Below are 15133 nucleotides of genomic sequence, written 5' to 3' on the forward strand. Positions count from 1 at the left end.
TGTACCGCTTATCCTCACAAGGGTCGCGGGGCGTGCTGGAGCCTATCCCAGCTGTCTTTGGGCAGTAGGCGGGGGACACCCTGAATTGGTTGCCAGCCAATCGCATGGCTCACAGAGACAAACATCTGCACTCACTCACAATCACACCTCGGGGCAGTTTAGAGTGTCCAATCAACCTAGCATGCATGTTTTTGGAATGTGGGAGGAAACCGGAGTACCTGGAGAAAACCCACGCAGGCACGGGGAGAACATGCAAACTCCACACAGGGAGGCCGGAGCCGGGATCGAACCCACGACCTCTGAACTGTGAGGCGGACGTGCTAACCAGTCGACCACCGTGCCGCCCAGTTCTATTCCATTTCATTATATTAAAAAAGTAGTACAATATGAGAGCACATGTCATATTACATTCTGTTGGCATAGATGTTTTGTAAATGAAAAGTTGGATGAGGGGGAAAAGAAAGATGGGCTTTGCTGCTGAAATGACAAAACGAATACAACAATACAACCAATTAATTTCCCATCGCTTTCAAATCTTTCTGCCTCAGCCAATTTAGCAAACTTTCATGAAGTACAGAGAGAAAAAAAAAATCTTTTTCTGGAAGCACACTGATGCTCAGCTCAAAGGTTCCTTTTGTTCCAGTGTGCTTTATTAGAGCACAGACTTCAGTGGGCATGTGGAGCCTATTAATTGGAGACAGAAAATATATACAGTATCTTGTGATTGATCTGGCTTTTCAGCTGTTTCCTACTCTTCATAGAATTGTGCCATGAGTGGCTATGTACAGTAAGTGCTTTTAACTGCACTAATTATAAGGCAGAAATGACAAATAGGCTCAGATGCACACTATGGAGCATGACGCAGTTAGAATTACTGGAGATGCCATGCATATATATATATATATATATATACATTAAATCCTCAAAAATGGTCAGATAAACTCTGGGTCATTTTGCCATTCTCCTCATTCTGTGGGAGTACATTCACAGTCATCAGATTCCTGAGCCCAACGATAATGTTTTACAGTAAAAATACACAATATAATCACTCAGCATTACATTACATTTTAATGTTACTTTGATGACTTAAGAGTGAATATTTTTGAATAGCTTGACTTTTACATGTTCCCAGGTAATCATATGTGATGTGAATGTGAGCATTTATTGTGTATAGAGCTACAGTACATCTACAGTGTATGCCATTACGGTTTCAGTTTGGGAATATATTTGAACATGAATGAACTTTCATTAACAATTTTCTAGATTCCAGAATTTTCGATTACCATCAGTTCATATTTCCTACAACTGTCCATCCATTAGCTCACATAGTGAACACCCTTGCAATTCAAAGTTATGTAATAACTGTCCAAATGATCTCACTCCACCTTAGAGTGAAAATAGACACACATACAAGGGAAGAAAAGGAAGATTTCCACTGGTTTGTCGCTGTAAAACTGTTCAATTTTAAAGTCATTTGCAGCATTTTCATAGTCCAAAAGAGTTCCTTAAAATAGTCGCAGTTTCTGAGTCCTTTAGCAGCAGTCAGTTTCTTGTTGTTGCCATCCGATGCAACATTTCCAGTGAATATTCTTAAATCATCATTGTTGAGTAAATTTGTCACAGCTGAAGACAGTTCTTAGAATATGATAGCTCTCACTGCAATAAATACAGTTCTTCTTTGTGGAGTTTTATGAGGATGTCCTTGCTTTGAATGCCAATGATCTTATTACATTTGGATCGGCCCATTGCTGTACATCACTCTGGCAGCTATTAATTGGGAGTTATAGGTATACTTTGGGCTACATTTTGTCTGCTGAGACTGAAGAACTCACAGAGTGAGAGATACATATGTGATTTCTGCACTATTGTATTCATATCTCCCACTCCAAAGTTCCACACTTGCACTCCTCTGTACTGATTCTTTCCTCTGAGTCCTTTTTTGCCACCGGTACCACAGAAAGGCTTCCTCGTACGAAGACCGATCGGGACTATCTGCCGTTATTTCTTTCACAAGTTCCGCATGTCCCTGGGAATACTTCATGGACTCAAGAGACTCTTCTATTACCTCATATGGCTTCATGCTTGCCTGGACTAATGATGTTACCACTATGTCCTCAGGATCATGCGAGAATGGATCAATATAATGTGTCAAAGGATCTGGTGATGGAGCTGTGGATTCCAAGTCCATTTCAATTGAGGTATCAGGGGATAGAGAACTAGGAGGTGATATTGTGACAGTGACTTGTGGTAGTGGGGTTTTCCGTAATACTGACACGCTACCTAGCTGATCAGAATTTGAACAACACTCTGGAGCTGGTATACTACAGACAGCATCAGGTGACAATGACTGGTCCAATGGGCATAGTGTGGCAGAGTCTGCAGTGAGGTTTGGGGAACAATCTGATTGGTTGAAAGGATTTTCCAAGTCCAAAATAGATGGAGAGTCAATACTTAATTCAAATGGCTCTGGTTCAGGGTCCATGAACACTGAATCAAGATCTTCTTGATCTAGAGAAGTCAGCATGACTATGTCAAAGTGAACCAGATCAGCATGACATATTGGGGTGCTATCAAGTGGTTCGGGAAGGGGTGGCCACTCTGAGTCGTCCGACTCTGGTTCAATGTTTGGTTGAGTTTGTGCAGAACTAGATGAAAAAATTGAAACCAGTTGCATATGCTCTGAGACAGGACCAGCGTGACTTTCCGGGAGGGTCACAATGGGGTCAGGATTTGGATCGCTGTCGATTGGACTCTCTGGAGAATCTATGTCAACGTATTCTGTGACCACAATGGAAGGGCATTTCTCCACATTAAATGATGACGTAGGGTCTTGATCACTTGTTGGTACATAATGAACTAACAACTGGCTTTTGTCAATCAAGATGGACGTTGATGCCATGGGTAAATCTTCATCTTTCGGTTCTGATCCCCTTGAGTCTGTTCCCGTTGACTCTTCTAATCTTGCATTTGTTTGCGAAGCTGGCTTTTGTCCTGGTTTGTCAGCAAAATGATATGGGAACTCAGAATCTGATGTAATGTCATACTCATGCTCCTCTGGTGAAGACACTGTAACAACAGGGACTGGATATGGTAGTTGGATATTTTCCCTTTCCCCGGATTTGGATTCAACTTGATAAAGTGGTTTAGTATCCAAGTTATAATCATTAGAAGGGCTTTGCTGTGGAGTAATTACCATGTCTTGGTTAAATGTTACCAAATTCTGTAGTCTTTCCGGGGATATTTCTGCAAGCTGCGCCAGACCATCAGAGATGATTGCCTCTTTCGTCACAGGATCACATGATTTCCCTGCATCCTGGTCAAACAGCTCCAGTTTTGTTTCTGGTTTTACTGAGGGTCCGACATTAGGCAATTCCAAAGGCTTAGTTTTGGTTAATTTAGCAGACAATGGTATGATTGGATCCAAGGAAAGGGGTATGGCACTTTCTACATACATTGACTGTGGACGTGCAAGAATGCTTGGATCCATAGAGAGCTGCTTTGGGAGTTTTTTTCGTGTCCCTTTCTTTTCCTCCTTCTCTTCTGGACAATTGACGGCTGCATCTGCAGTGCTTTGCCGCACCAGTGCTTTGCTTCTGGCCTGGGTCCCCACAGAAACTTTAGATACATGTTTTATTTTCTCCTTAGCTCCTCCGGTGCTCTGATTTGCTCCAGAAGTTCCAAATCCTTCAGCACCCAGCCCTGCACGGGCACCTGTCGTTGTCTCTGCCTCAACCCCTTCAACCAAACCCACCCCTGCTGGCATTTTACAACTTTGGGGAGACCATGTGTTGTAATGCTTTGTGAATGTGTTGAAATTACTGTTGAAAGCACGAAGCTCTTTACAGAGGTCCCTTCTGAGTTCAGCTAGCTCTAGACGCATGGCAGAAACCTCCTCCTTCCATTGCATGCTGATAGCTGCAGCCAATGTTGCTGACTCTTTAATACTGGCCTGAATGGCTTTTGGTGAAGGCCTTTCTGGTCCAGTAGGTCTCGGGGATCTGAAGAGGATCGGAGAGACTGGTGGTCCGGACAGAGGTTTGGCTGTAGCCATCATGTTATCTTGGTGGTAAGACCTGTCTCTTCTGATGGGGCAGCCTAGATCATCATGTGCCAAAGGGGCTTTATCTGCTGCCACATCCTCATGTGCCCTGGCTTGCTTGGGTAAACAAGAGTCTTCCTGCACATAATTTCTGTCTGGAAGACAAATGTAAATATGTATTTGTAATATGGCTACAGGTGTGAGCAACTGGAGAGAATGTGCTTTTTATTGCCACAGAGCAGTAACATCAAGTCATGCACTAATTGCCATGAGTCAAAACAAGATTACAGCATAAATCTACAATGCAGATGTTATTATTACTATTTCAACAATTTGCTCATATCTATTCTAAAGGTTGTATTAATGTTTTACACTCTGTAATACCATGACACATTACCAGAGTGTTTCTATAATGTTGATAAAGCACTCCCATTTTGACTCATTTGATGGTTTACACTGCCTTCTCGACATTAAAAATTTAGCATGCATTCTTAGCATCTTTTCAGTGCACAAAGGACAACCTCCTAGCCTCTAGAACACAAAAGAAAATATCCATCATTTAAGGGATGTTTAAAAAAAAGCATGCTGTTCTGCTATCACCTAAGATCCAGAAACATGAACTTTGTGCAATGAAAAGAGGCTAAGATGAGCACAGCTTTCAAACCTTCTCCCACCAATCAGGAAGTATAGTATGAACCCTATTGAAAATGTGATGTCCACTCTGACTGACTCATTCCAAACTCTAATTGCCTCTTGTCCAAAATAAATGCCATCAATTACCAAGGTTCATCTCCTTAAAAAAATACTTAACTTTACAGAGAAAGCAGTGTAATCAAGCACCAACAGGGATGATAATTGATATTGATAATAAGCACATCTCCAGATGGACACACCTCTATCCCTCCCTACGTTAATCCACATGTTGTTGTGTGGCGAGGGGTGGAATCCATTCAGACTTCTTTGATGGGCATGTTCTCTTTTTTTCTTCCCAAGCGCCACCCCCCAACCCCCAGTCTTCATCTGTACTTGGACATATTTCCTTGGAAAATCCATTAATCAAGACAAGTCATGAAACCTCCAGCAGCTTCCCATTTATAATCACGCCTTAGTATCAGAAATAAATTGAGGTGTCAGCTGTGTAGGTTTAGATTTATTGTAACACGTTTTTACAGTAAATGTAAGGGGTGATTAAACATTGAGAACATTTCAAAATGTGTACATTCAACATCGGCTGTTAATTATCCCAGTTGCATCACGGTCATGTGATACTGAAAACAACCTAGGGGCAAGGAAATCCCATGATAGATCCTGTGACATTTCGAGATTTGCAGCACATTGTAAACTGGGTTTACAAATTGAGAATTCATACGACACGCGCACCATACTTTGCCCAATTTACAGTAAAAGTCAGTGCATTCACCTTGTGGCATAGTAGAGAAAGTCAGACATCAAATGTAGTGAAGACAGCCTTTCGCCTGATTTTTCTCTCTTGAGATTTTCAATAGGGTTCATAACTTTACTCTCTGATGCATCCGACGGACGAGCAGATGACTCAACGCATCCAAAATACAAAAGGATGAACTTGCACAGCTCAAAGGTTGTAAGTATGAAAGTCCTACATCCATTCAAAACAATGGAAACATAGAATAAGTCATGCAAAGATTCGACATCTGACAGTATTACCATTTTATGCCAGTTGCTCCAGCCATTACCACAAGTTCATAGCATACATAAGCGTCTGCTGTTGTGCCAGATGAATAGAATGTACATTAACTTTTACCTGTGGTAGATCGAATGGTGGAGGTGACAGTGGAGGCCATGGGAGGGATGCACTCATCATCTTGAGAGTAGCCGGCTTGGATAGCTCGCAGGTAGCTGTGGCTCCGGGTTCGAAAGCAGCCAGGTAAGTCCAACGCGTCCATGGCCTGTGATTCCACCTCGCTGAACACAGACTCACAGACTGATTCAAATTGGCCATTTACTTCCGTTTCGCTCACCTGCGAAGAGCAAAAAGCCATCAGAAAGAACAAAAACACATACGAGAGACACATTTTCAGACGAACCTGGCTGACTTGGCTAACACAGCTGGCTTGGCTGAGGGTGCTGACTGCCCGCATGTAGCTCTGGTTCCTGGAGCGAAACTTGGGGGAGTTGTAGTGTGCAGCGGGGTCCAGTGCAATGCTCGGGTGCATGGCTGTTTGCAAGTGGTAGCTTTGACTGAACACAAAGGGAAAAACGCCAGAAGTGGAAAACATGAAAAGTCTTTTTTTTTTCAGGAAATTAAACAAGACTGAACAACAACTTCATGCAGAGTGGCTGATGGCAACAGTGGACATTAACGAGTGCAATGCACTTGGTTTCCCCAAAGCGACCTGAACTTGAGAAGAAAGCAGTCAATGACCTTTCTTCCTCTAAAAGGAGACACACTTTTTTGTAGCAGTGTCCTTAAGAAGGTGATTGGATTTATGTTGTGCTGACACATCAAATCAATGTATGCAAATGAGGGAAATGCAAACCAGGAGCTAGTTAGTGAGCAAGCACTTCAGGGAGAACCCCCTCATCCACCACATCAATTAAATATGCCAACCAAAAAGAGGAGAAGAGCTGTGCTGGACGATGTGCCAGGGAAGGAATATGCCAAATTAATGTAAGAGAAAGAAAGTCTGTAAATAACCTCAGAATACCAAGTGACATTAAGATAAGAAAAGATAATTTCCCACTGCCACAGCCCTTTCTGGCGTCAGGTAGGAATGAGTTAGAACCCTTCTATGGAGATAAGTGCTTGGCAGAAAACGAAATGCCAATGTGATAAAAAAAAAAAAAAAAAAAGGCTGTCAATGCATCATGTCATGCTGGAGAACTTATCTACTCCATGTTGGCAAAACCATTCAGAATAAAGGCATACACATATTAATGAGGAAAAATCAGACTATCAAAGGAAATGTTCGAAATGTATGCCTGTATTTTCAACCAGTGTTGTGCTTTATAATGGTGTCACTGAGAATTAAAACAGTTACAATGGAACCTTAAGAGTCAAATGCATGTGTATGACATCAGCATTTTAGCTCATCAAGCATAACATTAGTCTTTACGGGCAAAATTGTTTCCATTTTAATTGGCTTTTTGAGATTTTTTTCCCTACACCAGCTCCAAAAATGGACATTTATTCTGGATGCCCAATACGATGCCGGCATATGTGACTCAGGAAAGCTCAGGTCAGGGTAAATCTATTTTTATTTATTCCAAAGAAAGACCAGCATCAACAAGGAGTCCTAAGAGGAGTCGATTATTAGTAAAGAAAATGAACCCCGGAAAGCACATGAACTAAGGGACTAGCCAAAGGAGTAAGACTGGAGCTGTGTGCAGTTGCTTTGTTTTATAGAGACTAACTTGTTTTAATACTAGTGTGATGATTACGAATCGCAAAAAGGGAGATTTATGAGGTGCATCCGCTATGCAAATAAAGTGGCTTATGAAAGTATTCATCCCCCTTGAACTTTATGACCTTTTGCCACATTTCTGGCTTCAAACATGAAGACAAAAAGTTGGAATTGTTTTGTGAAGAATCAACACCAAGTTGCACACAAATGTGAAGTGGAACGAAATTCAAGACATTTTGATCATTTTTTTTTTAGAAATAAAAAACTGAAAGGAAGGGTGTGTGATATTATTCAACCCCTTTACTGTCAGAGATTCCCTGATGATTTCTGAATAATCCAATGTTGACCTAAATGAATGATGATGATAAATAGAGTCCATCTGTGTTTAATCTAGTCTCAGTATAAATGGTATGAATGCACATGCTCTGTGTTGGTCTCAGAAGTCTGTTAAATTAATTAATATACACAAATCAGGAAGACCAAGGAACACTCCAGGCAGATCCGGGATAAAGTTGTGGAGAAGTTTAAAGCAGAATTAGGATACAAAAAAGTTTCACAAGCTTCAAACATCTTGCAGAGCATTGGTCGATCAATCATATTGGAACGGAGAGAGTATCAGACCACTACAAACCTACCAAGACTCCACCATCCCGCTAAACTTTCAGCCCAAACAAGGAGAGCACTGAGCAGAGATGCAGCCCAGAGGCCCATGATCACTCTGGATGAACTGCCGAGATCCACAGTTGAGGTGGGGGAATACGTCCATAGGACAACTATTAGTTGCACACTGCACAAATCTGGCCTTTATGTAACAGTGGCAGAAAGAAAGCTATTTCTCAAAGAAATCCATAAAAAGTCCAGTTTGAAGTTTGCCATAAGCCACCTGGGAGACAGACTAAACATGTGGAAGAAGGTGCTCTTGTCAGATGAAATGGAAAACGTTATTTTTGGCGTAAAAGTTTCACTGCTCAACTCCTGGAAAACACCACCCCCACTGTCACACATGGTGGCAGCCAAATAATTTTACATGCTCCGCTTTTAATGTTTTTATTTTAAAAAAACAACAACAAAACTTTAAAATATCGTATGAATTTGGTTACACTTCACGATTGTGTCCCACTTGGTATTGCGTCTTCCCAAAAAATTCTTATTTTATATCTTTATGTTTGAAGCCTTAAAGCGGAAATCAACCAAAACATTTTTTTCAAGAATATGTTCTATGCAAGCCCACTAGCTGAAACAAGACATTATGATTAATATTTTGTTTGTGGAATAAGAGTTAATCACCTCGTTTTTAGCCATCTCTCGGGGTGGCAATTTTGTCACTTATGTCAACTGAAAATGACATCACAACTACCCAGGGCTCAGGTAACGACCAATCACGGCTCCCCTGTTTTCTGAAGCTGAGCAATGATTGGTCGTTATCTGAGCCCTGAGGGTGTGTGATGTCATTTTCAGTCAACAGAAGTGACAAAATGGCCGCCCCCAGAGATGGCAAAAACGGGTGGATTTTGTTGCTTAACTCATATTGCACAAACACACAATATTAATCAGAATGCTGTATCAACTATGGGCCTGCATATTCTTTAAAAAAATATGCTTGGGTTGACTTCCGCTTTAAATGTGGCAAAAGGTAAAAAAAAGTTCAAGGGGCCCGAATACTTTTGCAAGATGTAGAATTTAGAGCTACTTTAACATGTACATACTGTAGATATTATGTACTCATTCAGATTCATGATGGCAAACAGTTTATTGAGAGATAAATTCCATTCCCGGTACATTAGAAAACTTGCTCTTGAATTGAATGTGTTCGACCTTAGAGGCTCCACTGTTCTTTATCAGTTTTTTATTCACTGCAATAGAAAGATGCCAAATGATCTCTCATTGACCTTACACTGGCATCAATATCGATTTGTCAGCAATGGCAGCAAGTCAGCCACCTCTGACTTTTGACCACTGCAACGCGGCAGCAACGGAGCGCTAACAGGAGACACTGATCGCGTATTCACCTTAAGTCTGCAGCAAAATTGGTGATGTAGTTACGCATGTCACTGTTGATTTTATCCAGGCGATAAGAGCTGTGGGCAGAGAGGAAAACAGAGTTACAGGGTCCCACAAGTGTGAGTTGGATGGAGGTGACTTCACTGGGCATTAGTCTGCTGGAAGTGACTTTACGGAAATTGGGGTGAGCTCAATGTTTGCTTGGGAGTTTTCACCAATGTGCTGCAAACATTAGGGTGACAGAACATGACCAGCATGGACTCTGTGTAATGAATAAAATTGGGACGATGTTACAGTAAACATTTAATTGGCAACCAATCAAAAGGATTGATTGGCTTGAATGCTGACATTGCCTGAGAAAGATGTTTGCAGCTGATGATCTTCTGGATAAGTATGGCAATCAACGTGAGATGTGGTATAGTTGATCTACCAAAACAATATAGTATGTCAATGACAGTTCTCATTCAGACCCAAAGAAAAATGACAACCAAAACAAGGAGTTATTTAATAGCTGTCTTTTGGATAAATACCGAAAGCCCAAAACCCAAGAGTGACATTTTAACAAACTGTGAATGGGGAACACACATGCCATTTTTTCAACATCTTCACCCATTTTAAAATGTAAGTGTCCCCACATATGATGAGGAAAATTTCACGTGGGTTCTCATTGCTCTCAGAGTGTGTGGTGTACTCGAGATGTCCGATTATCAGTCAGGACGATTATCGGCACCGATTTTCGACGTTTTGACAAATATCGCCATCAGCCTTTTTAAAAAATCTGACGGCCGATAATAATTCAATTTAAAAATCTGTTGAAAACAAAACAAAGATACGTGAAAGTTTAACATTTCTGTCATTTAGAAATTTTGGAGGACTTCATTTACTGTAGAAAATGATATGGAGCTACTTTTTAAGTACTTTTTAAGACATGCTGATGACCCTACGTGCTCCCTCAACTTTTATAACATAGATGTATATTGTCAAAAATATATAGTAATAATAACTAATTCAAAAAAAAAAATCAACAATGTGCAAATCTAAAAAATTGTTCACTAAACATATGCATAAAGATGCTTCAACAAAGTTAAGAGTTTACATTTTTTTTAGATTTTGATGTCAATCGTTTTCTTATTACTGAAAATTAATATCGGCTCCAAATATCGGTTATCAGCCACCTTGACTTCTAATAATCGGTATCAGCCCTGAAAAAAACCATATCGGTCTATCTCTACTGTGGAGCTTTCTTAATAGGGGTGAACGGCATCCATAATCATTCATTAAAACAAAGATTGTCATCTAACGTTCCCTACGGCCTGTTCCATTTGAGCAGGCCTGTGCCTGTGATGTATTCTTTATGGGTGAGACGAACAAAGCGGCGACCCTGTCAAGCACCAGGGCCTCGGAAAGAGCTTGAAAGAGAAAACGATAGAAGAAGGTGACACAACCTGACAGCCTGTTCTCGACTCACATGCTTTGCGTCAGCTGTCACATTTGAGTATGACCCCCTCTGAATGCCCCCATAGGGCATCAAATTGTTGCAAGTGCAGAGGAAATCCAACTCACACCGTCTTCCTAGACTGCAATCCAATTCCCCCTCCAACGAGCCCAGTGAACCATGAGAAATTGCATGAGAGCTCTTGCGAGGCGCACCATTCATACATTGGTGTGTAGAATCATCATGTATATAGTTTTCTTGATTCCAAACACATTTATCGGTAGGAAAGTAATGAGAATATTATATCTCTATATCTCCCTTTTTAGTCCAGTGTAGCCTGTCTCTTATCCCTGTTCCACTCTTACTCCCAATGAGCTCATATACACATAATTTGTAGACATTATTCCAAGATGATTTTGTATCTGACCTCAGAGTGGGGTGAAAGCCCAACACACACACACACCAACACCCCCCCCCCACACACACACACCAGCTGCTGTATGTTAAGACAGCTTGTCACATACTGACTAACAATGTTGAGTCCCCCACTTTTTGTGTCACATTCTCATCACTGACGTTGCAGACCGTGCTCATTGTCACAAAATCGTGTACTGAGGTGCTAATGCACGAAGCCGGCATTAAGATAACTCTGCTTACTCTACGCGAATGCGCTCAAGCAGTTACAAAAAAGTGACAACATGTTTGCCGCATCTCAGCAGGTTGCTGCATGGGAAAATAAGGAGAGGAGCAGTAGTTAGAAGTAACTTATGGGTTATTCACAATGGAGCTGTGCATACTGTGCCAGTGGGCTCGAGTGCAAAGGTTCCTCATTGAAATGACCTCAGTGGTGAGAAGATTTCTCTGAATTCTGTGAAAAGATCCCTTTCTTACATATTTCAGCATAGATTTCCAGCGCTTCCTAAATATTTGCTGGCAAGAGAAAGTCATGTCACGAAAACCAAACGATCATCATCATGGACAAAATAAAGAGTATGACAGGGTAATATTCTGTCGTTGCATTGCACCATAATGACAGTGGTTTCCAGTATTTGGGTTACGTATTAAGATGAAAATGTAGGAATCTACATTGTGGAATTAACACCTCTCTGACAGTGTCAATGAGTTCTTAGCATTTATATATTTAATATGATGAATTCTGTTATATTCTGTGATGAAATGCATCCAAGTGCATTAATACTCTTGCCCAATGCCCACATTGTATAGCCACAATATAACACATCTGGTGTTGGCCATTAGATTGAGCAGGTGTACCTACGTTTGTTACCAACCGCTACGTGATTAAGCACTTCAATGTAAAATGAACTGAATTCTTTCCAAGAAATCCGGATGTTGTCAAGTAAAAGACGTGACTCTAAATACACGCCTGAAAACCAAGTTAATAGTACACGATGACAAAATCAAATGTTATGGGTTACGGTCAACGATAATTACAGTGCCGTGTATTACTGAAAAAAAACATTTGTTCCTTTCAACAGCTTGTGATATACGAGGCCGTTGTGCTGAGGCATGTTTCCACATCTTCCAAAACTGGCCCAGACTATCCATTTTGAACGGCTGTAAAGGATATGATGAATGATTCCAAATGATTCAACAGCATGGAGGGCGATCAGCTGCAGTTATTGCACTCCAAGGCCACTCTGAATAATGACTCGCTCAGTGCATAGACATAGACTCAGCTGGGCTGTGCTGAAAAGAAGCTATTGACCAGCATGGATCAAGCTGCGAGGCCTGCGTCGAAGTCCACTGATTGCAGCTGCCGTATTATTGAGTCGAGAGGAGCAGCTCTGCTATTGAATTCAGTTCAAACACCAGGAATGCCCCCAAGGGTGTTATTACTGAGGAGTTCTTGAAGAACGCCTGTCATTTCTGGGGCTTTGTATCAATACAGCTGTATCAATACTCTGTGCACTCTCTGATAATAAAGTTAAAAGTAAGATGTAAAACGGTCTTGTAATATGATTTTTTTTCTCCCTCTCACTATGATGGCATAACAGGGTGGATATACCATGCTAAACTCTGTCAATGTCTGAAAGAAAGTTAACCACAATGTCATTTGAATAAAACATTTTCAGCGGCTTAATAAAGTCTTCATAAGTGTCTTGGGCTCACTCGCAGAAATAAGATTGTGTTGTTTTTTTTCATGATTTACATGAAAGAGAACGCTGGATGACTCCCTGTAGGTAAATTATAGACCCATCTCAAACCTTCCCCTCTTATCAAAGATTGTTGATAAAGTGGTTTTTACTCAACTCAGCAAATTCTTGAACTCAAACTGACTTTTTGATAAATTCCAATCAGGATTCCGACCACATCACAGTACAGAAACAGCTCTTATCAAAGTAGTAAATGACAGAAGATTGAACACTGACGCAGGGAAGGTGTCGGTGCTAGTCTTATTGGATTTCAGTGCAGCATTTGATACAATTTGATCATAATATACTGTTGAACAGGTTGGAAACTTGGGTAGGATTAAATGGAACAGTCCTAAAATGGTTTAGGTCTTACTTAGAGGAAAGAAGTTACTTTGTGACCATTGGAAGTTTTGAATCAGATCGGAGGGCCTTGACATGTGAGGTCCCTCAAGGGTTAGTCCTCGGGCCCCTTCTGTTCAGTCTGTATATGTTACCTTTGGGTCAAATGCTTCAGAACACCAATGTTGCTTATCACAGTTATGCAGATGACGCACAGCTATATACAGTATATTAATGTCCCCAAACGACACCAGTTCAATCAGCGTATTGTGTCACTGTCTGGAGCAAATTAACAACTGGATGAACCAAAAATTCCTTCAGCTAAACCAAAACAAAACAGAGGTAATTGCTTTCGGCAATAAAGAAAAGAGGATTGCTGTTAGAAAACACCAGGAGTCACTGTATTTAGAAACCAAAGACCGAGTCCGAAATCTTGCTGTACTGATAAACTCAGACCTGACTTTCAGCAATCATATACAATCAATCACTAAATCAGCCTTTTATCAGCTGAAAAATATATCCAGACTGAAAGGTTGCATACTGCAAGCAGACCAGGAGAAACTTATCCATGCTTTCATCTCCAGTAGACTTGATTATTGTAACGGTCTTCTTACTGGTCTCCCTCAAAAGAGCATCAAACAGCTGCAGCTCATTCAGAACGCTGCAGCTCGGGTTCTTACCAGAACAAAGAGATCGGAACATATTACTACATTCCTAAAAGCTTTACACTGGCTCCCAATTAAGTGTAGAATAGATTTTAAAATTTTGCTACTGGTCTATAAATCACTGAATGGTTTGGGTCCTGAATACATGGATGAAATGCTGATTGAATATAAACCCAATAGGGCTCTGAGATCTGCAGACTTGGGGCAATTAGTGGAAGTTCAAGGTAAACATGGTGAAGCTGCATTTAGCTGTTACGCTGCACGCAAATGGAATAAGCTGCCAACAGAAGTGAAGTCAGCCCCGAGTGTAAATGCTTTTAAATCCAGGTTAAAAACTTTGCTTTTTTTCTCATACCTTTGATTAAGGTCCTCTAGACAATTTAAAATCTTTCTTTTTTTTTTTTAAATTATTTTATATATTTTAGAAACCCACTTTTATTTCTTTACTTTTAAACGTTTTTAAAGTTTTCCGCTAATGTGCTTAAATGTTGTAGTTTTCTTGGTTGCTTTTGTTTTTTCTACTTTGCTTTTTGAAATGTTAGCTGTTGTGTTTGTAAATGCTTGTAGGTGTAGTCTTTGCTTGTGTGAAGGACATTGAGTTGCCTTGTGTATGAAATGTGCTATATAAATAAAACTGCCTTGCATTGCCTTACATATAACAGCTTGAAAAGCGTTGTCACCTTGGGTTTTATAGTGGTAGCAGACATTTTTGTTTAGAATACTCAAAAGACCAGTTGGCTGTGTAGGGGAGGAGAAGGTCAGCAATAAAGTGTTTCACCGAAAAAGGCCCTCAAGGATAGTGCTAGTATCTTGAAATGAATAGTTAATTTTCTGTAAAATATTACTTTACAATGACAGAGGGTTAAAATACAGTGAAGTCCTGCATACTCATACATCTTGAATTTTGCTAATTTATTTATTTTCAGTGGCTGTGCGACAATCATTGCTGTCTAATCATCCTCTTGATATGTCACACCTGCGAGGTGGATGGATCATCTCGGCAATGGAGAAGATCTCACTAACACACATTTACACAGATTTGTGAAAAATATTGAGAGAAATAGGGACAGAAAAAATGTTAGACCTTTGAGTTTAGCTCATGAAAAATGGGAGCAAAAACA

General features: G+C 40.5%; 1 protein-coding gene across 8 annotated transcripts in view; it reads right to left on the reverse strand.

Moving 5' to 3' along the window:
- The window catches only part of dlgap2a (discs, large (Drosophila) homolog-associated protein 2a), a 176538-nt gene that overhangs the window by 23651 nt on the left and 137754 nt on the right, over nucleotides 1–15133 (reverse strand). For 6 of the 8 annotated variants that reach the window (XM_086049068.1, XM_086049066.1, XM_086049065.1 and 3 more), the window contains 4 exons: nucleotides 9429–9497; nucleotides 6103–6256; nucleotides 5820–6036; nucleotides 1050–4194 (listed from right to left, as the gene is read on the reverse strand). In XM_086049068.1, coding sequence (XP_085905194.1) covers nucleotides 1829–4194; nucleotides 5820–6036; nucleotides 6103–6256; nucleotides 9429–9497 — 2806 coding nt within the window. In that variant the 3' untranslated portion in view covers nucleotides 1050–1828. Of the gene's footprint in view, nucleotides 1–1049; nucleotides 4195–5819; nucleotides 6037–6102; nucleotides 6257–9428; nucleotides 9498–15133 lie in introns of those variants that run through there. The other 2 variants (XM_086049072.1, XM_086049069.1) reach the window with 2 other exon arrangements.

This window comes from Filicampus tigris, chromosome 13 (genome assembly GCF_054856515.1).
Source record: "Filicampus tigris isolate MCC_2025a chromosome 13, RoL_Ftig_1.0, whole genome shotgun sequence".
NCBI classification, from domain to species: Eukaryota; Metazoa; Chordata; class Actinopteri; order Syngnathiformes; family Syngnathidae; genus Filicampus; species Filicampus tigris.